The sequence below is a fragment of the Vicugna pacos genome, chromosome 22 (genome assembly GCF_048564905.1).
Source record: "Vicugna pacos chromosome 22, VicPac4, whole genome shotgun sequence".
Classification (NCBI taxonomy): Eukaryota; Metazoa; Chordata; class Mammalia; order Artiodactyla; family Camelidae; genus Vicugna; species Vicugna pacos.
In genome coordinates, this window is record NC_133008.1 from 25,932,026 (window position 1) to 25,954,410 (window position 22,385).

The following is a 22,385-nucleotide window of genomic DNA, read 5'->3' on the forward strand; positions in this document are numbered from 1 at the left end:
GCATAACCCCCTGTCCTGGTCCCCTGGGAGCCCACAAGATGCAGGGGGTGGACATGGACACCTGGTATGGGGATGAAGATGTGAAGGGATTGCTGAATAGAACTAATGGAGATTCCCTGAGAGCCTGGGATGGCAGTGGAATATGCCACCCCAAGTGGATACCAATGTTTCAGAATCTTCTAAATTAGGTCTCACCTGCTTCCCTGGTCCAGGTCTTCATTCGATTCTGTGGATTCTTTGCTTCATAGGAGATTGTTTCCATAGACTTAAGAGCATGACCCATCCTCCTGGCTCATCTGTCTGACACGGGGCTAGTTGCCCACCCACTCAGGGCTTCAGTTTTCTCGTCTGTACAATGGTGATAATTCTTACTTGAGCATAGGTTGGAGACTTCTGTGAGTGTATACAGAGCATATAGAACAGTGCCTGGTACATAGTAGACACACAATGAATGCCCCAGGAATAAATGACTACCCCGTTGGTGTCTGACACTCTCTGTTCCCCTGCTCGCTACAAAGGTAAAGTCTGGAAAGTGGGTGCACATGGAACCCAATTCATGGGAGGCGGTGAGGTTTAAGGAGGAAGTGCACCTTAGGCCTTAGTAAGAAAGTTCTTGGAAAATGTCCACTCCACGCAAGCAGGGACTTTGTCTCTTGTGGTCACTGCTGCGTCCCCCAGCATGCTAATTGGGGCCAAGCTTCTAGTAAATACTTTATGAATCTTTGTTGTATAAACGTATATTATCATTGTTTTGTGAGATCCGGGGCCCTCTAATAGGAAAGACTCCCCAAGCTGGCAACATTGACTTCACTGAAGAAGGAAGAAAACTTGTCTGCAACCCCACCTGCTTCTAAGGGGCAGGCACCACACATTGGTTTCAACCTCTTTACTGGGCATTTGAAACAGCCAGTGAGAATGATCTCAGAACAGAGAGAGCCTTCTTCCAGGAATGCTTCAAGCATGATGTATTTTTCTCCCAAGTTTAATATATATAATTTGCCTTCTGGAAAAGGAGCCCAGGGAGATTGGCATGATTTAGGAACAATGGACAATTGTCACAATTTACCGAGCATAACAGCCTCCTGTGAGAAAGGAGAAAATCCACGTGGCACAGGCTGGATGCAGAAGGATCTAAAGCCCAGCAAGAGGATTTGCCCCATGCATTTCCCAGAAGCTTCCATCAGAGTGAGTCCTGGGGCCAGACGGCTAAATGCCACATGACTGATCAGGCCGGCGATTGGGAAATGAAAACATCACACCGGCACCAGCCCGTTTGAGCCGCTACCCCAGAAACTCCTGCCAAGGGCAGAGGTGAGGACAATTCTCTTTCCTCCTGCCCCTACCAGCCAATCCCAAACAAGTCCTGAGTCCAGGCCCTGGGCCACGTGGCCCGGGCTCCCTGCTGGGGGAGGAGAGGACATCGGGATGAGACCTCATGGCTGAAGGAAAAGGCAACCCTCTTAACACCTTGGCCCCCAAGGCAGGGGTGGGGCTGCAACACTTCTCAATGCAACGGTCCCCAGCACCCCGCCCACAGAGGCTGGGCTGAGAAGGAAGGAACATTGGGTTTATGGGAATTTCCTCCCTGTGTCAGTTTAGATATTAACTCAGCCAGGACAGGCCAAGGCAAACAGACCGGAGCTGGAGTGGACAGAAGACAGGCATTGGGAGCCTCGGGCCCAATATCATCCTCCCACCGCCATGGACATGCCCTGGCCCCTGGGGTTCATTCTGCTCCTCCTGGGGATCCCTGTGGTCCATGCTGAGCCTCTGTGAGTCTGGAGAACTGGGGAGACTCAGCCAGCAGGCAGCCTGCTCATTTGCCATCTGTGTGATTCCCTGCACGTGACCCCGTCTGTCTCTGCCAATGCTTCCCCAACTCGAGTCACCCTGTGCCCCTGTGTTTGTCTGTTGGCAGGTACATCCTGGTGACGCCCCGGGTCCTGCGGGTGGGCAGCCCGGAGAAAATCCACGTGCAGGCTCACTCGGACTCCGGAGAGCCCCTCACCAGACCCCTCGAGGTGAACCTCACCATCTGGGACTTCCCCATGAAGAAGAAGACGGTAGCTAGTAGCCAGCTCATTCTCTCACCCGAAAACCACTTTATGGACCAAACACTGGTGACGGTGGGTGAGGGTCCAGGATGGATGGCCATAGAGGGAGGCTCTGGCTCAGCTGCAAGGGTGGAGAGGGGCAGATTCTAGACAGACTTCCCACAAGGCACACTGGAGAAGAAATGCAGGGCCTGGATAGACTTACGGCTTCTCTTGTGTATTTAGAACTCCAAAGTCCCCTAAGTCTGGGCTCCAAGAGAGGCCTTGCTGAGCCCATAGAATGCTTCGTGCGAATTAATGAAAGGGGCCCTCTGCTGGTGGATTGGGAAACTGCACCTGACCGGGATTGCATTCCTCCTGGGCTGGATGTCTTTGATTGGGAGCAATCTACTCCCCATGGCAGCGCCAGAGAGCTCCCATTCCATTGCTTCTCCAAGATCTGGCCCAGGGCTTTACCTGCAGGGGTGGAGACCCCAGCAGTCTCTGAGGAGTGTGGGCACCTCTCCCCAGATTCCCGAGAGCCTGGTATACCCCCCACAACCGGGGCAGCAGTATCTCATCATCCGAGCAAATTGGGCACCCACCTCATTCATGGAGAAGCTGGTGCTGGTGGCTCCCCATGCTGGCTACATCTTCATCCAGACAGACAAGACCATCTACACTCCTGAGCACTGGGGTACAGCCCTCCGGTTTCCCCCAGCAACCACATGTCCACCTCCCAACCTCTCCTTCTGTCCAAGGTCCCCCGACTGCCCAAGCTCCTAATTAATGATTACAGCCACTTTCCAAACGCTATCCCCTGCTCAGAGTCTTCCCTCCTTCTCCAGTTCAATACCGGGTGTACACCGTGAACCACAAGATGGATCCTGTGAGCAGGACATTCACTCTGGACATCAAGGTGGCCTCTCCTGAGGGAAGGATGGATCCCAGTCATGGGGGTTATAGCACATGCTGAAGGTCTGGGGCATGAACCACCCACTCCCTATCTCCACAGAACCCGGAAGGGATCACTGTGATCAGCCAGGATTGGCTGGCCGAGGACGGTGTCTTCACAAACTCCTTCCGGCTCCCAGAGCTCATCAGGTGCCCTGCTGGGAACCCTAGGGATGGTGGGAGGAGGCTCTCCTTCTCAAGTTCCATCTCTCCTAACTCTCTGTGCCTCAGTCTTGGGACCTGGAGCATCGAAGCCAGTTACCAAAGTGCACCCAAGCAGAAGTTCAAGTCTGCCTTTGAAGTGAAGGAGTATGGTGAGAAGGGTGTGATGGGGAGGACAAGGCGGGACACACAGGAAACAGCGCTGGAAGTGGAAAGGAGGTCTCGTGGTGCACCTGCTGGGTGCCAGGGCCTGAGCTGGGTGTGGAGGACAGGACCACGTGTTCCAGCCCTTTGGGGTTAACAGAATCAGAGGAGTGAGTAAGGTGGGGTGGGTAGGGGAGGACAGTGAAATACTGAGGTGCAACTCTCCTTCCTCCACCCAGTGCTCCCATCTTTTGAGGTCCAGCTGATGCCAAACAAGACATTCTTCTACTTCAGTGATGAGGCTCTGGGTGTGAACATCGAGGCCCGGTGAGTTCCTTTACCCACAGCCTGGCCAGAGGATGAGGGAGGCCAAGAAACGGAATGGGTAGAGAGAAGCGGGCTACTTCTGTAGTTCTTGGAATACAGTAGAGACACTCTCTGCCACCCATGAGACATTCTTGTCTCGTGAGGTTGTGCAGACCATCCCTTCAGGTCCCTAGGGTTGTACAGGCCACCTTGTCCACCTAATGGAATTAGACCACATCTTGTGGTTTGGACCATCTCTAAAGGTCCACAAGGCTGCACAGGCACCTTTGCCATCTTGTGAGGTTGTCTAGACCATCTCTGAAGCTCCATGAAATTGCAAAAGTCATATTTGCTGCCTTATGGCATTTACAGACCATCTCTATGGATTTATAAGGCTATACCAACCATGTTGTCCACCTAAGCTTGTAAGGGCCACGTCTGCCACTTCTTGACATTATACAGACCATTTCTGCAGCTCTGTCATGCTCTAAAAATCACCTAGTCTGCCCCAGGAGTCTTCACAGGCCACCTTGGCCACCCTGAGGGTTGTCCAGACTTCTCTGTGGCTCCATTTGACTCTACAGACTACCTCTACCATCTTGTGAGGTTGAACAGGCCACATCTGCAACCCAACAAGGCTCCATGGGACAGATTTGTCACTCCCAGGGCTGTGTTGGTCAGCAATGAAACCATCTAAGTTACCAGGGACCACCTCTGCCCCTCCCAAAGTGTTATGGCCATCGCCGTAGCCTCATGAGATCATACAGACGATCTCTGCAGCTACACAAGGTTGTAGCTTCAGAGCCAGTGTGATGCTTGTCAATCCCCCAGATATATATTCAACAAGCCAGTGGATGGACATGCTCTGGTCATCTTTGGGGTGAAGCTGGATTCCCGTCGGATCCCCATCCAAAGCTCCCTGCAAAGGGTGGAGGTGACTGAGTCCCACCCCTCCCCCATCTCTCCTCCCCTACCTCCTCTCTCCTCTTTTCCCCTTCCCCGCCTCCCCTCCCTCAACCCTCCCAAAGCTCCCAAGAAACTATCTCCTCTCCTCTCTCCTGCCCTGAGAACAGATCTCTGAAGGCCTGGGCCACGTCTCCCTCCAGAAGGACACACTCATGGCCACATTCCAAGGCCCAGAAGAGGACTTCATCGGGGCCTCAATCTTTGTCAACGTCACTGTCTTCTCCTCAGGTGCCACCCTCACCCAGGCCCCTGGCTGAGGTCAGGACACCATGTCCCTTCCCAATGCAGACACTCCACCCACATGACCTCAAGCCACCTCCTGCCTCAGTTTCCTCATCAGAGAAATGGGGAAATCCCAGACGGGCTGGGAGAGGCTGAAATTGTGTTACTGTGTCTTCTCGCCTTTACCAAGATGGGCCTCCCTTTCCAGCAAGCTCTGCTCCTCCCCCGAGAAACTGAACCTCCCCCACAGACCTCACAGTCCCCCTGTCTCTTCAGGGGGTGAGATGGTCCAGGCTGAGACCTCCGGGGTGAAGATCGTCCGGAGCCCATACAACATCAAGTTCACCAGGACACCCCAGTACTTCAAGCCGGGGATGCCATTCCACTTCAGGGTCAGAGTCTGGGTTCATTCCACACAGGGACTCAGGGCCCCCTCCTTGAAACAGACCTTCCCAGGAGACAAAAACCCACCCTGGATTCTTCTACCCTCTGCCTCTCTCCCCATCCCCACCCACACACACACACACCTCATCTGTCTGAGAGTGGAATCCATCATGCCTCCAGACCAATCCCAAGGATCCCTCAAGTCTTAACCCAGGTCCCCCCAAAGCACAATGATGGCTCCAGAACTTCTCTATGGAGAGTTAAGGGTCACAGTCAGGCTGGAAGGTGGTGCTTAGTTTATCTTGAGGCTACATTTGCACTGCAAGCATGCTGTTTTTACATACATTCTTTGAGATGTCTGATGGGGATTAGAAAAGTTGGAGACATCCTCTAGTGCCAATTCTACTCAGAGTTTTTCCCAAGCCCCCCACATCTCCTCCTACCCTTTTCACTCTCAATTTCCCCCATCCCTACCCACCTTGGCACACCAACACCCAGGGCTGCTACATACAGTTGGACTCTGCAAGACTCTAGCGGGCACCATTCATAGACGCTAAATGAATGGTGCCCCTGGTTTGCTCAGTGCACAACTTGTACAACTGTACAAGACAGTCTTATCCAGATTGCATTCCCAGTTTCCACCTCTCCAGCCAGGCCACCCCCAGGCCTGTCCTTGATCTCACCCTAGATTCCACCCCAGGTCTTCGTCTCAAATCCTGATGGGTCCCCAGCCTCCAGAGTCCTCGTCCGCTGCCAAAACCAAAAACTATACACCTTGCCCAGTGGGGTGGCCACTCTGACCATCGACACAAATGCTGATCAAAAGGAGCTCCCTATCCTGGTACCAACCTGATGGGGCAGGGGCAGTGGGGTTGGGACTGTGTGACCTGGAGGGGTCATTGGGGGGTTTACTTGCCCGTCACTCTTCCCAGGTAGAAACTGATGAATCTCTCCGGCCAGAGGAGCAGGCTTCAGCCAGTATGACAGCTTGGCCTTACTTAACTCAGGATGGGTCAGGGAACTTCCTGCACATTGAGGTGAAGACTCTGGGCACAGAGGTTGGCAGCAATATCCAGCTGAGCCTCAACACAAGGCATCAAAATCCCGCAGATGAGGACCGGATCACTCACTTCACCATCCTGGTGAGAGGCTGGGACCGGGACTTGAGCTGAGGAATTCTTTGCCTGGAACTCTGGCAAACTAAGTTGGTGGGAGCCATCTGGGATGGGCTCAGAACGAGGGGCTTAAACAAAGGGACTATGGGCCTCCCTCGTGGGCTGGGACAGCCTTGGGGAAGGGCTGGCCCTACCCTCCTCCTCCCTCTTGTCTCCAAGGTCCTGAGTAAGGGCCAGATTGTGTACGCCAAACACCAAGAACACAGTCATGGGAGTGTCTACACGTCAGCCGTCATTCACGTGACTTCAGAGATGCTGCCCTCCTTCCGCATCCTGGCCTTCTATTTACTGCCCAGGGGGACAGGCTGGGATCCTGAACTGGTGGCTGATTCCATTTGGATTGATGTGAATGACAGATGCATGGGGACGGTGAGCCAAACTCCTTGAAGCTGTACGTCACCATCATAATGCTCAGGGGAGAGTTCTCAGTCTGGGAACAGAAGAGAGGAATAAGAAGTGATATGACCTTGAGAGCTCAACCTAGGAGGTGGAGAAGACACAAGCAAATGTGTAGGGTTGAGATTAGCCTGGTGGAACCCAAAAGTGGACTTGGGGAAGCCACTTGGTGCTCTATGAGCCCCTTTTCCTGACATCTCTCTTCTTCCTCACTTAGCTGAAGGTTGGCATGAAGAATGAAAGATACTTGCAGCTGGTAGAGCCCAGCAGCTGGGTGGAATTGAAGGTGACAGGTGATGCAGAGGCCACAGTGGGGCTGGTGGCCATGGACAAGGCTGTCTCTATCTTGAACAGCAAACACAAGCTCACACAGAAGAAGGTGAGAGCATGTGGGCTTTGGGCCAAGAGGTTGCCTGGAGAGTCTAGCTGGAGCCTCAGTTTTTTCAGCTATTAAATGGGCAATATTGGCGGCTGCAAGGATTCAAAGAACCAGTGCACAACATAGAGACTGGCAGGTGGTGAGGGCTCAATAAATGGACGACGGTGTGGAATTATTATTTGAACCAGAAATTACAGCAATTACCTTGCACCTTCCCTGGAGGGGGTCATACAGGCTCCAAACCCAGGTTCCTCTCTTGACCCTCAGGTCTGGGATTTGGTGGAGGAACATGACATTGGCTGCACAGCAGGCAGTGGGAAAGACAGACTTGCTGTGTTCAAGGATGCTGGACTGGACATGAAGATGAGCACAGGGATGGACACTTTGGCAAGCTCAGGTATAGATGGGGGGCAGGAGGAGGGCAGGGATGGGGGACTGCTGTCTGGTAGTTAGGAGCATGGACTTTGGTGTGAAACAGATGGGCTAAAATCCAGGACCTTGCCATTTACCATAGGCCAGATTTCCTCTCTGATTCTCAGTTTATCCATCCATAAGATGGAAATAATAGAAGTAACTCACTGTGTGCTAATTAAGATGTAGGTCTGGCCATGTGTATCAGAGATACAAACTAACAGTAGCTTAAATAAGGTAGAAGTTTATTTCTTGTTCCGTAACAGTCCAGAGGTCATTCTGGGACTCAGGCTCCTTCTAGCTTGCTGTTCTACCATATTCCAAGATGGAATCTTACCAGGACCTCCTGCCAGGCTCCAGGCTGGAGGGAAGTGGGAGAGAGAGGACATTGCTCTCACAACTCATTGGCCAGAACTCAGTCACAGGGCCCCACCTAGATGCAAAGCAGGCTGGGAAATGTAGTCTTCATTCTGAGTGATCTATAAAAGATGCCACACGTGATGGGGGAAATGATAATATTGGGGACAACTAGAGTGTCTTCTTTCAGTTATAAACAGTGATATTGGTAACAATTTCTATTTTCCACAAGCTGGACCTTGTGCTACGTACTTTTATATGCATGATTGCATAGATAGAACTATGATTATTCCATTTTACATAGCTGGGGAAAGTAAAACCCAGAGAGGAAAAGTGAGTTGCTGAAGATTGCACAGCTTTTAAACAGCAAAATTTGAATATGAAAAGGCTGTGGGATAAAATGAGGTGATGCATATAAAGCACTAGGTAGGCAGTAAGCACCCAGTAAATATCAAGGATGTTGATAATGATCTTGAAACTTGTCCTCTCATTCTTCCTTCTGACACCCAGACTGGCACTGCCCCAAGAGTCCCCCTCCCAGTCGCCACCGCCGCTCCCTGAAGAGGCTGGAGACCAAGAGGAATGCAGGTCAGAACTAAAGCTGAATGTGTTCCCCCTGGCTGCTTACCCTACTGTACTCATCAGGGCTTAGAGCAGAAAGCTGAAACCACTCTAGGTAATTCCAGCAGGGAGGGAGTGACTTAATGATGGCAGTTTGGTGCTCATTAGCCTGGCTTTAGGAGTAGAAGTTGGAAGGCAGCTTGCTGATACTCAAGACCACTCCACTGCAGTTCTTGCCATGCATGAAATCTCAGGAAACTGCTGCCAGTATCTCTCTCATGAAGCTGGCGGTTAGACAGTGGAACGTGGAACTGTGCCTGTTACAAAAACACATAGACCTAGGTGAGGCGAGGTGAGGCTGGGGGAAGGGTATAGCACAGTGGTAGAGTGTGTGCCTAGGATGCACAAATTCCTGGGTTCAATCCCCAGTACCTCCATTATAAATAAATAAATGAAATTATCTCCCCCACACAAAAAAGTTTTTTAATTAAAAAAAAAGAAAAGATAGGCCAGAGCCCACCCATCAGCTACCACTGTTGCAGGGGAAGTGGTCTCCTCCTCTCTTCCACCTTCCAGATCCTACACAGGAGCATCCCATTGGCAGAATCTAATCCCATCCAGAACCCCAGCAGCAAGGGAGTCTGGGAAATGTAGTTTTTAGATGTCTAGCTTCGTGATACAAAAGGAAATGTAGATGAGAGGAGAGATGGATAACACATAGACCAAGACCAGGGTGTGGACCAGACCAAGAAGCCCAGAGTTCAAGGAAGATAGGAAGCAGCAGTGGGTGTTGTTAGAAGAATAAATTCTATGAGTACTAGGTTTTTTGGTCTGTTTGAGCAGTGTTAATGACTTTGTGGATCTAAATAAAGGGAAAATAAGTGACATCGAATAAAAGTTGAGGTAGAACCCTAACTCTAATTTCAGTATCAAAAATCATGCTACCTTCTCCGAAAAGTAAACAATATAAACTTGTTTTATTTGTGGTAACGATCAGATATATTATGTAACTATAGACGTTTTAATCACATTATGTGGCAGACAGTAAGATTGTTACATTGCTCTAATATTTTTATCTTTACATGCATTCCTTCAGTTCACTAATTGAGAAGCATTCAACTTGATGTCATACTCTATAGCAAGTTTTGTGTTTTCATTTTTTAAAAATACGCAGTGAAAACCAGGAGTCAAAATTGCCAGTCCCTGTCAAAAAAGGAGTAGGAGCAGGAGCAGAAACAGCAGCACAAATTCTCATCCCAGCTCTGTCACTTGTGAGCTGTGTGACCCTGGGCCAGTGAATTGGCCTCTCTGTAGCTCAGCTTCCTCATCAGAACTCATCACCTGGGTTCATTGTGAAGCTTCAAGGGGAAGATACAGGCAATGTTCTAGGGACAACATGGCCAGAGATATGGCTAAATCGAGGTCAGGTGTACATGGCATTCAGCTGAATGTGTCCCAGCCTCCCCAGGTCCTACCCGACCCCTCCTCTGTCCCTCTAACTCTGGCCGGCAGTGAACAAGTTCAAGACAGAGCTGGAGCGGAAGTGCTGTGAGGCAGGGCTCCGGGAGAGCCCAGTGGGGCTGTCGTGCGAGGAGAGGACCCGGCACGTCCGCCATGGGCCAGTCTGCATCGCCGCTTTCCTGAGCTGCTGTCACCTGTCTGAGGCCCTGACTCGAGAGGCCCGAGAGGAGCAGCTGCTTCTGGGGACGAGTGAGGGGACCATGGCAGGAGGCACAGGGTAGGGGGTGGGGGCTCCGCCAAGGGGCATGGAGTGCCGCAGACAGGTCAAGAGGTGATACGTGCCATGGAGGGATGAGGTGGGGGGATCCCACTGAGGAGTCTGCTGGGCCACGGGAGGCACGTGAGGGACACCCTGCCCCATATCGGCTCCCTGCAGTGGATGAAGACGAGGACTTGGATGACATCTTCCTGGAGGACCAGCCTGTCCGGACCTTGTTCCCTGAAAGTTGGTTCTGGAAGAAGATTACTCTGCCGAAAAGTGAATCGGGGTAGGATCATGGCCCCAGTGCTAGCCTCTGGCCCCTGGCCCTTCCACAAGTCAGGGGACGTCCATCGTGGCCAGCGCCCCCTAGTGGTGACCCTGAGCTCTCAGCAATATCCCATGACAGGAAACTTCCCTGATAGGGACAAAAATCTCAGAGGGTCACTCCAAATGATGTCCCTCTAGTGACGATGTCTATAATAGGGTGACCCACTGACCATTCCATAGTGATCGTAACCCCTGGACAGTGACCCCCAGTCCGAGGCTCCACCCAGTTAGCGCAAACCCACTGGTGTTTCCTCCCCACCCACGTCCGCCCTGGCACTTCCGGCAGCATCTCCCACTTCAGCACCGCGGTGACCGTGCCAGATTCCATCACCACATGGCAGTTTGTGGCCGTCAGCATCAAGGCTGGACAAGGTGACCCCACAGGCCGAGTGCTGGGGAGACAGGAGAATGGTGGCCCTGCCCAGCCCCAGGGCAGTTGGCCTCTGCTTAACATTAAGTGCTCTCCTGGTTCTAGGTCTTTGTGTCTCGGACCCCTTTGAGCTGACAGTCACAAAATCCTTCTTTGTGGATCTTAAGTTGCCCTTCTCCGTGATCAGGAATGAACAAGTCCAGATCCAAGCCGTGCTGTACAATTTCAGGGGCAACTCAGTCAAGGTGCAGCCCCCAGACTTCCCCTCCCCTCCCAAATGTCTGTCAGTGTGTTTTATAAAGAGGATGGAGTGTGTCTGTTATTCGAAGGAGCCAGTGAAGTGGAGGCCCTCTTGAAAACTCTTTAAAGGTATTTTCTCATTTAAGCCTCACAATAACCCCAGGAGACGGATGCTATGACTGTTCTTGGTTTAGAGATAAAGAAACTTGCATGGCTTCCCTGAGATCACATAGCACCTTAGTGGCAGAGGGGGTTTGAAGCCAGACAGGGTCCTTACTCTCAACCACTGTGTTACACTGTCACCTACTCAGGATTCTCAGGGTAGAAGCAGGGAGGAGACTGTGACTCTGAGTCATAGGCTTCCTCCTGCATCAAGACTCCCTAACTGCCCACCCTACCCCAGGTCCGAGTGGAGTTCCCCTACAAGGAACCACTGTGCAGTGCAGCCAAGCCAGGAGCCCCTTCCCGCCAGGTGGTGGTCGTGCCTCCCAACTCCTCCAAGATGGTGCCATTCGTGCTTCTCCCACTTCAAATAGGCAAAGTGGAAGTGGAGGTCAAGGCCAGGGGCTCTGAGGTCCAGGACCACGTGAGGAAGACACTCCTGGTCCGGGTAACAGGCACCCCCAGCCCTTGCTGCCAGTGAAGACAGTGTGGCTTACCCTGGGCGCCAAGCTGTGTGATCATGGGAGGGGCAGGTGGACCCAAGATCAGTAAACAGGCCTCTGGGGCAGAAGTGAGGTGCAAGACAATGGATTTGAAAGTTCAATCACAGAGCCCTCACTTCAGGACTTTGGAGTCAGACTTGGATTGAAACCTTATGTTTGCTGTGTGACCTTGGGCTACTTACTTAACGTCTCTGAGCCTCTGTTGCCTCATTTGCAGGATGAGGATAATCACCATACCCGTGAATAAGCAGAGAGCTGTGAAAATGACACACAACCTGTACATGACCCATCAGTAATACTTTATTTACTTAACAACACGTGTTAGCACTTAAGATACAGCACTTTAAGAATACTAACTCACTGGGCCACAGAACAACTCTGTGAGGTAGGAACTATTATCCTCTGCCTTTTACTGGTGAGAAAACTGAGGCACAGAGAGGTTAAGTCATTTTCCCAAGGTCATGCAGCTGGGAAGCAAAGAGCTGAGATTTGCACCCAGATATCTGGGCCCCAGGGTCTGTGTTCTTTATAGCTAACTTTCATGGTGACTGCTATTGTTACTATTTTTAACTTTCTTCCTCATTGAATCCTACAGGCAGGGGGTCAGATACAGCAAATATCCCGTAGCATCGTCCTGAACCCCCAAGGTTTGTGGGGTCTTCAGGGGGAATGTGGGATCCTGGGGCCATGTTCTGGTGGAAGAAGGTGCTGAAATGAGGGGGTCTGGGCGGGTGAGCGATCTGAGCTTCTCCCAGACCTCGCGGTCCCAGAACCTGCTTGTGACACAACGTTGTGCCTGCTCAGGTCAGACCCAGACGGAGCTGGTGCCAAAACAGGACTTTTTGAACAAGATGCCCAACACAGAGGCGGAAGTGTTTGTCAGTGTCCAAGGTACCTAGGACAGAGCTGGTTCTTGCAGGGGACTAGGGGGAGCTGGCTCCTCAGAGCCTGCCTGGGCAGGCAGGAGGGGCTGGGGTGCCCATGCAGGGTGATCAGGGAGACGTGGTGGCTTAGATCATGCCCATTTGACAGGTGACATCCTTGGCGAGACAATCCTGGGCACCCTGACACCCCAAGAAACGCAGCGGCTGCTGACGGTCCCAAATGGCTGCCCCGAGCAGACGCTGAGCTCCCTGGCTCCCGTGATCATCCTGACCCGCTATTTGGATGCCACAGGCCAGTGGAGCAAGGTTGGGGTGGAGCTCAGAGAGGAGGTGATGAAGAACATTGTCAGTGGTGAGAGTAGGTCCCCTCCTGGGACCTCAATGAGGGTGTCTGGGGCTCTCCGGGAGGGCGGCTGAGGTGCCCCTAGGATGGGAGGGGGCCCCCACTGGACCCTTCCGGACAGGAACAACCAAACTCTGACTCATCTCTCAGATGACAACCAAGTCCCACTGGTGACCCCCAGCAGTGACCCCAGTTTATTCCTTCACCTTAACCCCTCTCCCAGGCTACAGTCTCATAACAGACACCCTGGTTTACCCCAAAGCATCAGCCTCCCAGGTTATGTTACATTCAGACACTGTCCCAGATTGTCCCCAGTCAGTGCCATGCACCAGGCTACATCCCCAGGGAACCCCCACGCAGAAAACTCCAGAATAACCCCAGCTGGTGGCCTCCCAGTTACACCTGAATGCTAACACGTTCCCAGGTTACATCCGGGCCCCCAGGTAACACCCAGAGGTGCACCCTCCTGGTTATGTCCAACAGAGACCCTCGAGTCAATTTGGACACTGTCTCCTTCTCCCCAGTTACACTCAGATGCCAACACTACATCCAGGCGCTTTCAACAGTAATCCCCAGATAACACCCAGACTGTCCCCACCAGTGTCACACCCAAGCAGTAAGCCTCCAGGTAGCCTTCAGATGACACCGATGCTCAGATTCCACCTGAGATGCCCCCTCCGGGCTACACCCAGTAGTGACCTCCTCTGACTACACAGACACGTTTACAGCCAAGAAACAGCCCCCAAGAAAACAGCCAGATAGTAGCCCCTCAAGGTGCCCCTCTTCCTGGGCTTCACCGTCCACCATTCCTCCGAGCGGCAATCACAGTCACACCCTTCCCCACAGTACCCCAATGATGCAGTTTCTCAGTTTACTCCCAGATACAACTACACACTGGCGCCCACTGTCACACATGGCCATGAACTTCATTTACACCTGTGCCCTGTAGCCCCCTCCTAATGCACCTAGACCAGTCCCCTCCTCCAGGTTACATCTAGATGGGGTGCACCCCCCAAGTCCCACCCACACCCTGCCCCCCACATTATGCCTGGTAACTGACCTGCCTTCGCAGCCACACCCAAGCACCAACTCTCCCTGCAAGTTCTCCTCCACCTGTCTCCCCAGGATACACCCGTATGCTTACCCACCGGAGTGCAGATGGCACCTACCACAGCAGCAAGGGAAACCCAGGAAGCACCTGGTAAGGATGAGGGCTCTGGTGGTCCTGCCACCACCACCCTGCGAGGAGCCCGAGGGACCAGCCCGGGGTGTGATGGCCCCAGGAACATCCACGCTGCAGAGTCTTGGGGCAGGCAGGCTGTGGGCAGTGACATTCCAAGTTGGCATGATCTATGGTGTAGACTCCCCCACAGCGTAGATGGCCCTGTCCTAGAACCCCCTCCACTGCCATTGTCAGTCATCACTCACCCGTCTCCCTTCCAACAGGCTCATGAGCTACGTGTTCCGGGTCTTTGCCCTGGCCTATTCCACCATGACAATCAGGGCGCTCGACCTACACTCTCTCTGTGACATTGCCAACTGGATCATCACCCAGAGACAGGCGAAGGACGGGCACTTCTTGGAGAAAGGTCCTGTGTTCATGGCATCCATGCAGGTACCCACTGCCCCACCCCACCCCACCCCACCCCAGTCTCGCTTGAGCCATCCAAACAAAACCCAGCGCTCTGCACACTAGGAAGGGAATTTCAGTCCCCTGACATGTTCACAGGTAGAATGAGAACAGGAAAGAGCTGAGGCCAGGCAAACAGCATCAAATCACCCCGCTCTGGACTACCCTGCACTCTATTACAATGTGGGGAGGCCGGGTAAACCTGGGACCCACCTCTCCCTCACCCCTGCTTCAAGCAGTCATCAGCCCTGGCCCACCTCTCTTGGGGCCTGAGCCCTTCCTGTCCCCGCAGCCAACACACCCTTCCCTACCAGGTATTCCTCCACACCAGCCTTCAGAAACAGCTTTCAAACAGCCTGGGAGGTCTCTCCTCTGCTCAAACACTTTTCTTGGCTCACAGTCACCTACAACAACATCTCTCTACTCTCTCTCTCTCTTCTGTATCTCCTCCCAAGCCTCACCCCTCACTGCTCCCTGCTCATGGGTCCCTCCAACTCACCTCTGTGTCTTTGCTGATGCTGCTCTCGCTGCATGGACTACCCATATCTCATCCCTTTGTGTGTGTGTCTTCTCTTTATTTTATTTAAAACTTTTTTAGTTTTATTTCTTTTTGAGGAGGGAGATAATTAGGTTTGTTTGTTTGTTTGTTTTTAACAGAGGGACTGATTGAACCCAGGATCTCCTACATGCTAATGCTAAGTGCAGCACTCTGCCACTGAGCTATACCCCTCCTCACTCATGTCTTCTCTTTAGATTTAGCTCGGGCACCACCTCCTCTAATGTCTCCCTTGAATACCAGCTTTGCTCTATGCACCTATCGCATAAGGGATGTGATTTATTCACTCATTCAACAGACATTTATCCAACAACTGCTGTGTACCAGGACTTGTGCCGGGTAGAGGGGAGACAGAGGGGTAAACAAGATAGCTAATTATCATGATATAGATATAAATGATGTGACATGTTATGAGTGATGGGGAAAAATGCAGGGAATGGGGGATCCAGGTGGGAGGGGTGAAATTTTGGAAGGCTTCGTGAGGAGATGACATTTGTACAGAACTGAGGAGGTGAAGGGGCAAGTTCCAAGCAGTGGGAGGAGCATGTGCAAATGTCCCAAGACTGCAATGTGCCCAATATGTTTGAGGAACAGTGAGGAGGCCAGTGTGGCTGGAAGAGAGTAGGCAAAGGGATAGGGGGAGGAGTTGAGGGCAAAGAGGTGATGGGACAGATTGTACAAGGCCTTGTGGGCCACAGAGAAGACTTAAGCTTTTCCTCTGAGTGATGTGGGAGCTACAGAAGGTTCTGAGCAGAGGAGGGGCGTAAAGTGATTCAAGAATTCACGGGCTTCCTTTGTCACTGTGAGAAGAGACTGTGGGGCATGCATTTGTTTCCTAGGGCTGCTGTAACAAAGTACCACAAACTGACTGGCTTAAAACAACAAAAATGTAGGGGGAAGGTATAGCTCAGCAGTAGACCACGTGCTTAGCATGCACAAGGTCCTGGGTTCAATCCCCAGTGCCTCTACTAAAGGTAAATAAATAAACCTAATTGCCCCCCAAAAAAAGTAAAATTAAATTAAATTTAAAAACAGAAATACACTTAAAAAATTCTTTTTGGTAGGAGAAGTAATTAATTAGGTTTATTTATTTACTCTTGGAGGAGGTACTGGGGATTGAACCCAGGATCTTATGCATGCTAAGTGTGCACTCTACCACTTGAGCTATACCCTCCTCCAGAAATGTACTATTTTGTCAAAGTTCTGGAAACTAAAAGTCCAAGATTAAGGTTTCAGCAGGGCCATGCTCCTTCTGAAGGCCTTAAGGGGGGGATCATGCCTTGTCTCTTCCAGCTTGGTGGCCCCTGGCAAACTTTGGCACTCCTTGGATTGTAGCCACATCGCTCCAATCTCTGCTTCCATCTCCACGTGACTTTCATCCTTATGTGTGCCTTCTTATGTGGACACTAGTCATTGGATATAGGGTCTACCCTAATCTAACATAACCTCTTCTTAATGTTGCCCATTATGTCTGCAAAGACTCTATTTACTAATAAGACCACATTCTGAGGTTCTGGGTGGACATTAACTTTGGGGGGGATATTATTCAGCCCAGTACTGGGATTGGGACCTGGGACACCAACAGAGTGTAAACCCTCAGTCAATCACTTACTAGCAATGGTGACACTTCACCTCTCTGACCCTCAGTCTCCTCATCAGGAAAATAGAGCTGCTGCATGAATGTTTTGAACTAGCATAGAGAGCTTTAGCACAGCACCCTCTATGACTGTTAGATTTTGTTAGTAAGACAGACCCCATACGGACAAGTCTCAAGATGGCTCCTCCTCCTCCTCTACCTCTCTCCTCACCCTGCTTTCAGCATCACCCAGCCCAGAACTGAAGCTGGACACGCAGGAGCTTTTCAAGGTCAGGCAGAAGAAGTTGGGGAAGATGTCTCCAAGATGGTAAGGGCATCATGGGTGTGATTCTGCATCCACAGGGTGGCTACAAAGGCTCCGAGGCAGACATATCTCTCACAGCACTTGTCCTGATCGCTCTGAATGAGGGGAAGGAGTTGTGCAACCAGGAGATACCGGTAGGACCCAAAGAGGCAGATAGGATCTGCAAGATGACATAGCCTTTACACACAGGGAGCTCCCTCGCCCTCATGTCGTTCTTAGTGCATTCCCCTTTTCTAATTCCCAGATCCTTTTCCTCTGATCATCTCTCTCTAGCCTCCTCTCTTGACTTTCTAGAATTTGGCTGCCAGCATGAAGCAAGCCTGTGACTTCCTGGAGAAAAAACTCCCCCACATTGAGACAACTTTTGCCATAGCAGTAGTCTCCTATGCCCTAGCCCTCACCGGGAGCCCCCAAGCCAATGACCGCCTGGACAGCTTTGCCAGCCAGGGTGGGTGTGGGTCACTTCTTAACCAACTATGTGTTGACCACAGTCACAGGGGCAGAGATGGGGGGGTTGCATGATCTCAAATCCAGCAATGTATGATTCATCATTTATTGAGCATATATGGCATGCCAACCCTTGAGCTCAGACCCTAAGAAACCAGGGTGAACAAGACTGATGTGGTCCCTGCCCTCAAAGGTCCTACAGCCCCTGGAGGAGGATGGCAGAAGATAAACATATCAATAGAGAATTACAAGTTGATACAAGTGCTGAGATAATAACACACAAAGTGGGTGGGAGAGATGATGAGGGGAGGGGAGCATAGATTGGAGAGCTGGGAAGGCCTCTGTGAAAAGGGGACCCCTCAGTTGGAATGTATGATGAGAAGGCCCAACCTTGTGAAAGACCAGGGACATTCCAAGCTAAGGGAATGGCATGTGTAAGTGCGTTGAAGTGGGAAAGTGCTTGACAGGATTGAGGATAGAAAGGTCATAAAACGTGGGTAACTGAGAAGGTTTTGCCTCCCATGGCCTGCCCTGGGATCCCTGAGTCCTTTTCCCGTCCTTTCCATTCTCCAGGTCAACAGGAGTGGAGTTTAAAAAAACTCGTTTGCAGTGGAACTAGAGGGATGTAGAGGAGCTTCTTTGAACCTCAATCTCCCCATCTCTAAATAGTGTCCCTGTCTCCTCGAGTGGTGCTGAAAATGCAGTGTCCACATATCTCTTCAGCAAAGGGTTTCACATAAATTAGGTGCTCAATAAAATAGCAGATGAGAAAATTTGGGTCATATGATACAAGGAAAGAACAGGTTTAGAAAGGTGGGCCCAGATCTGTGTGACAAGGTGAGCATCCATCTTCTAGACAAAACCCACTGGCCAGTGGGCAGCCTGGGCGAGAACTCCCTTTACACCGTTGAGGCTACGGCCTATGCGCTAATGCAGAAGCTGAGACTGGGTCGGCGCAATGAGACCCATGCCATCGCCAAGTGGCTACTGGAGAAGCGGGAGCTGGGAGGAGGCTTCCAGTCCACCCAGGTGAACCAAGCCTTGGAAACAGAGGTGGGGAAAGGGAGGCTAGCCGTGATGCTGACCCAGGAAGACCACCAGAAGGAGCTGTCCGTGGTGCTGGCGCCCCCATGGTTCCCGGTGTACTGTCTGTGGTGCTGATCTGAGCCCCTCTATCCCAACACCAGACCACGGTCGTGGCCATCGAAGCCCTCACTCGATTCCGCAAAGCTGTCCCCTTCGACGGTGTCCAGGATCTCAGCGTCCAGATCAGAGCCCCCAAGAGAGCCTTGAATGTGGAATGGCTCATCGATGAGAACAACGCCTACCAGCTGCGGTCAGCAAAGGTATAGAGCTAAGGGGCAGAAGGGAAGTCCACAAAGAAGTGACACTGGAGATGAGGCCAAGAGTCATATCCCTGACAATCTCCTTCACCAATATTTTCTAACAACCATTGGCTATACTGTCGATGTATCGGTTCATTTATCCCACAGAAACTTCCTGAGCACCTTCTGTGTGCCAAGCATTCTCCTGGGTTACATTATGAAAGATCTATGATCCCTGCTCCCAAGGAACTTACAGTCTAGAAAGAAACTAAGACAATAAACATATTTCACATTCTATTTTAAGCTTCTAAACACAGAGGAATGAAATAAGTGTGCAAAGGGGAAAATAACCTGGGACCAGGGATAAGGTAATCTCCATGATCTTACTCCATTGTGGAGATGATATTTACCTTCAATCATTCAATCATCTTTATTGAGCACTTACTGTATGCCAGGCACTGTTCTAGGTTCTGGGAATGTAGCCATGAAAAAGACAGAAAAAAATCCCTGTCCCTGTAGAATTTTGTATTTTAGTGGGAAAATCCAATAAAGAGATGTGAATAAGTAGAATATGTAGTGTGTTAAATGATGGCAAGTGCTACGGGAAAAACATTAAGCAGGGAAGGGGATGGGAGCATCAAGGAGTTGTAAATTTAAATAGTTTGGATAGGGAAGTTCTCACCAAGATAGTAACGCTTGAGCAAAGACCTTAAGGAAAGGAAGATGTGATCCTTGTGGATATCTAGGCAGGAAAAACAGCAAGTGCAAAATCCCTGAGGCAAGAGTGTTCTAAGAATAGCAATAGGATTTAAGCAGGAGTGATGTGATTGGATGTGAATTTGTAAAATCTTGTTCTGACTGATTAGGGAAGAAAGTATGAGGGAAACAAGAGTAGATGCAGAGATGCCAAGGAGAAGAGTCTTGTGGGGGCTCCATGCATGGGGTGCTTCAGAGACATCACAAAGTGAACAGTGTAGACAGATGAACATTAGGACATAGCCTGTGTCAGCAGTTGTAGTTGATCTGTGAAATGTAGACACTGCAAATGCTCATCAAGAAGGAAAAGTAAAACCATCGTCATGGAGAGAGATGGGAGGGTCACTAGACTCCAAGTTATTGAAATAACTGAGGTCCCAGTGCCTGTGCACTCGTTCCTCCCCATCCCCACTGCATTTGAGCCATGTTTTTCTGCTTCCTCTGTCCTCAAATCCTCCTCCCACTTCTTTTCAGTTCTCTGCCCAAGATGACCTAGAGATCAAAGCCAGTGGCAGTGGAAGAGGCACCATCTCGGTAGGTCTGGTGTCCTGCCCTTGTGGTCCTTATCTAGAGCCCAAGCCCCACCTAGTTGGGAGAAATAGGGGCAAATCTAGACTCCAAGACAAGGTTGAGATCAGCAATAATCTTAGCTACCATTTAGGGCACAACCATTTGCTAGGAATCAAACTAAAGACACCTTAAAATCCCCTTGGGTGGTTGGTAAAAATCTGGGTTCCATTCAGCAGGTGGGGAAATAAAGGTTCAGAAGGTTTTCACTTGCAGTAAGACAAGAGTCAGGGAAGGTAGAGGCCCGATATCTTTGGATTACTCCACCCCTCCCATGCTGAGTTTCTGAAGGGGTGTCTCTTTCCTTGCCCCACCCAAAGGAAGAGTCTCCCTCCAGGGTACTTCCCAAAGCCCAGAGAGCACCTTGACCCTTCCCCCAGTATTTGGGGGCTCCATTACATCGTCTGGCCCTATGCCCTGTGGTCCAAAGGGATAGCCCTCTTGGCCACCAAATTCCAGCTAGCCTGCTATCATCTTTCAGGCAATGGAGCTGCAGTTGGATCCCTGCCTTTGCTGTGTGACCTCAGGCGAGTCACACTCCACCTTAAGCCCCAGTTAATTTTAAATAAAATAAAATAAAAAATTCATTTCCTCAGTCATACTAGCCACATCTCAAGTGCTCAGTAGCCACATGTGTCTGCCATGTGGACAGTGCAAATAGAGACTATTGCCATCACTGCAGAAAGTTCTATTACACAGCTGGCTCAGATTCTGCAGGGTGTTCTGGCCACTGAACCCATGGATTGAGGGGGAAGACTTTGCTGTGAATTTCCCATAGGGTAGAGCACTGGGCAGGCAAGGACTAAAGCAAGGAGGAAACAGTATCTGTGAACGGGCTCTGACACCTCTTCTGTCCCAACAGATTCTGACCACGTACCACAGGTCCCCAGAGTCCTGGAAGGACACCTGCAACATGTACCACCTAAATGTGACTCTTAACACAGCCCCGGAAGGTAAGCCTGGACCCAGAGATACCCAAATCTTCTTTTTTTATTATTTTATTTTAGCTGTCACTCAGTAAGCACATTGATTGCTTTGTTCATCCATTCAACAAATTTTTGTGAGCATTTACTGTGCACCACACCTTGTTTCTTGGCCCCTGGAGACATAGGCATGAACAAGAAAAATATCCCTTCTGCTCCTGGATCCCTCATTCTAGTAGGGGGATACAAACAATATAACAATAACAATATATTAAACTCCAAACTCTTATTGTTATTTATCTATAACATAATTTATTCTACATTATGAAATATAAATATGTAGCATAATGGCAGGTGATAAGTAGTACACAGTTAAGTAGGAAAAGGTGCCACAGACATGAAGGAGGTCCAGGGGAAGCTCTCTGAGGAGACGGCATTTGAGCTGAGATATGAGAGAAGTGAGAGCGAGCCATGAAGGATCCAAGGGAAGAGTATTCCAGGCAGGCAGAACAGCAGGTGCCAAGGGCCTGAGGCAAGAATGAGCCCACCTGGTTTGAGGAACATCAGGGAGGCCAGTGTGGCTACAGAGGAGCAAGGGGTAGAGTTTTAGGAGAAAGAGTTGGAGAGGTGAGGGAGGCAGATGGTGCAGGGACTTGTGGGCCATAGTGAGGACTTTGGGTTTTGCTTGGAGTGAAGTAGGAGCCAGAGAGGGTTCTGAGCAGAGGAGAGACAGGACCTAGCACAGGTTTGCACAGGCTCCCTCTGGCCACTGCAGGGGAAACAGACTATAGAGGGCAAGGGTGAGAGCTGGGAGACCAGGGAAGAGGTGACTGCACTGGTCCTGCAGGAAATGATGGGCAGGAAATGATGGAGGGGGCTGTGGAGATGGTCAGAAATGGTGAGATTCTAGAGTTCCCAGTCTGTGGTACCAAGGAGGAAGAAACAGGACTCTCCCATTGGGAGTTCACTGTTGGGTGGAAAAGCCCCTGAGATTTTCAGGGACTGAAAGTGACCAAGAGTTTGGTTTGGGCCCCATTTCTTAATAGTAGTAGTAGTAGTAATAGTAATACGATAGTAATAATAATTGACAATTATAAATCACTGATCAGGCGCTGTGTTAAATGCTTTCCTTGTATTAACTCATTTAAAGTTAACCATTCAGGAATATTATGATCGCCATTTACAGATTAGGAAACCAAAGCACAGAGAGGTTAGCAACTTGCCCAAAGTCACACAGCAAAGTCAGAACTGGAACCCAGGAAAGTGGCTCCAGAGGTT

At 50.7% G+C, this 22,385-nt stretch overlaps 1 protein-coding gene and 1 non-coding gene across 2 annotated transcripts; both read left to right on the forward strand.

Moving 5' to 3' along the window:
* Positions 1-1,701: 1,701 nt before the first annotated feature.
* Positions 1,702-22,097, forward strand: LOC102538252 (complement C3). Its single transcript, XM_072948210.1, has 32 exons — positions 1,702-1,772; positions 1,919-2,126; positions 2,565-2,730; positions 2,882-2,952; positions 3,049-3,137; positions 3,219-3,301; positions 3,533-3,620; positions 4,431-4,533; positions 4,673-4,793; positions 5,064-5,179; positions 5,872-6,012; positions 6,104-6,313; positions 6,506-6,715; positions 6,960-7,121; positions 7,389-7,518; positions 8,400-8,477; positions 9,963-10,160; positions 10,348-10,459; positions 10,787-10,872; positions 10,976-11,115; positions 11,514-11,582; positions 12,371-12,422; positions 12,580-12,666; positions 14,128-14,203; positions 14,449-14,617; positions 17,128-17,223; positions 17,384-17,567; positions 18,393-18,676; positions 18,724-18,882; positions 20,092-20,151; positions 21,047-21,137; positions 21,955-22,097. Exons 1-32 carry the CDS (start codon positions 1,702-1,704, stop codon positions 22,095-22,097), a joined length of 4,053 nt encoding a protein of 1,350 aa, XP_072804311.1.
* Positions 8,814-8,887, forward strand: TRNAP-AGG (transfer RNA proline (anticodon AGG)). The gene has a single exon. It is a non-coding gene; the product is annotated as a tRNA-Pro (tRNA).
* Positions 22,098-22,385: the final 288 nt, after the last annotated feature.

Coding starts and splice junctions, on each gene's coding strand:
- LOC102538252 (XM_072948210.1), top strand. CDS start 1,702: ATGGACATGCCCTGGCCCCTGGGGTTCATTCTGCTCCTCCTGGGGATC. Junction 3,138..3,218: donor CGGCTCCCAGAGCTCATCAG/GTGCCCTGCTGG, acceptor TCTGTGCCTCAG/TCTTGGGACCTGGAGCATCG. Junction 18,883..20,091: donor ACCAGCTGCGGTCAGCAAAG/GTATAGAGCTAA, acceptor ACTTCTTTTCAG/TTCTCTGCCCAAGATGACCT.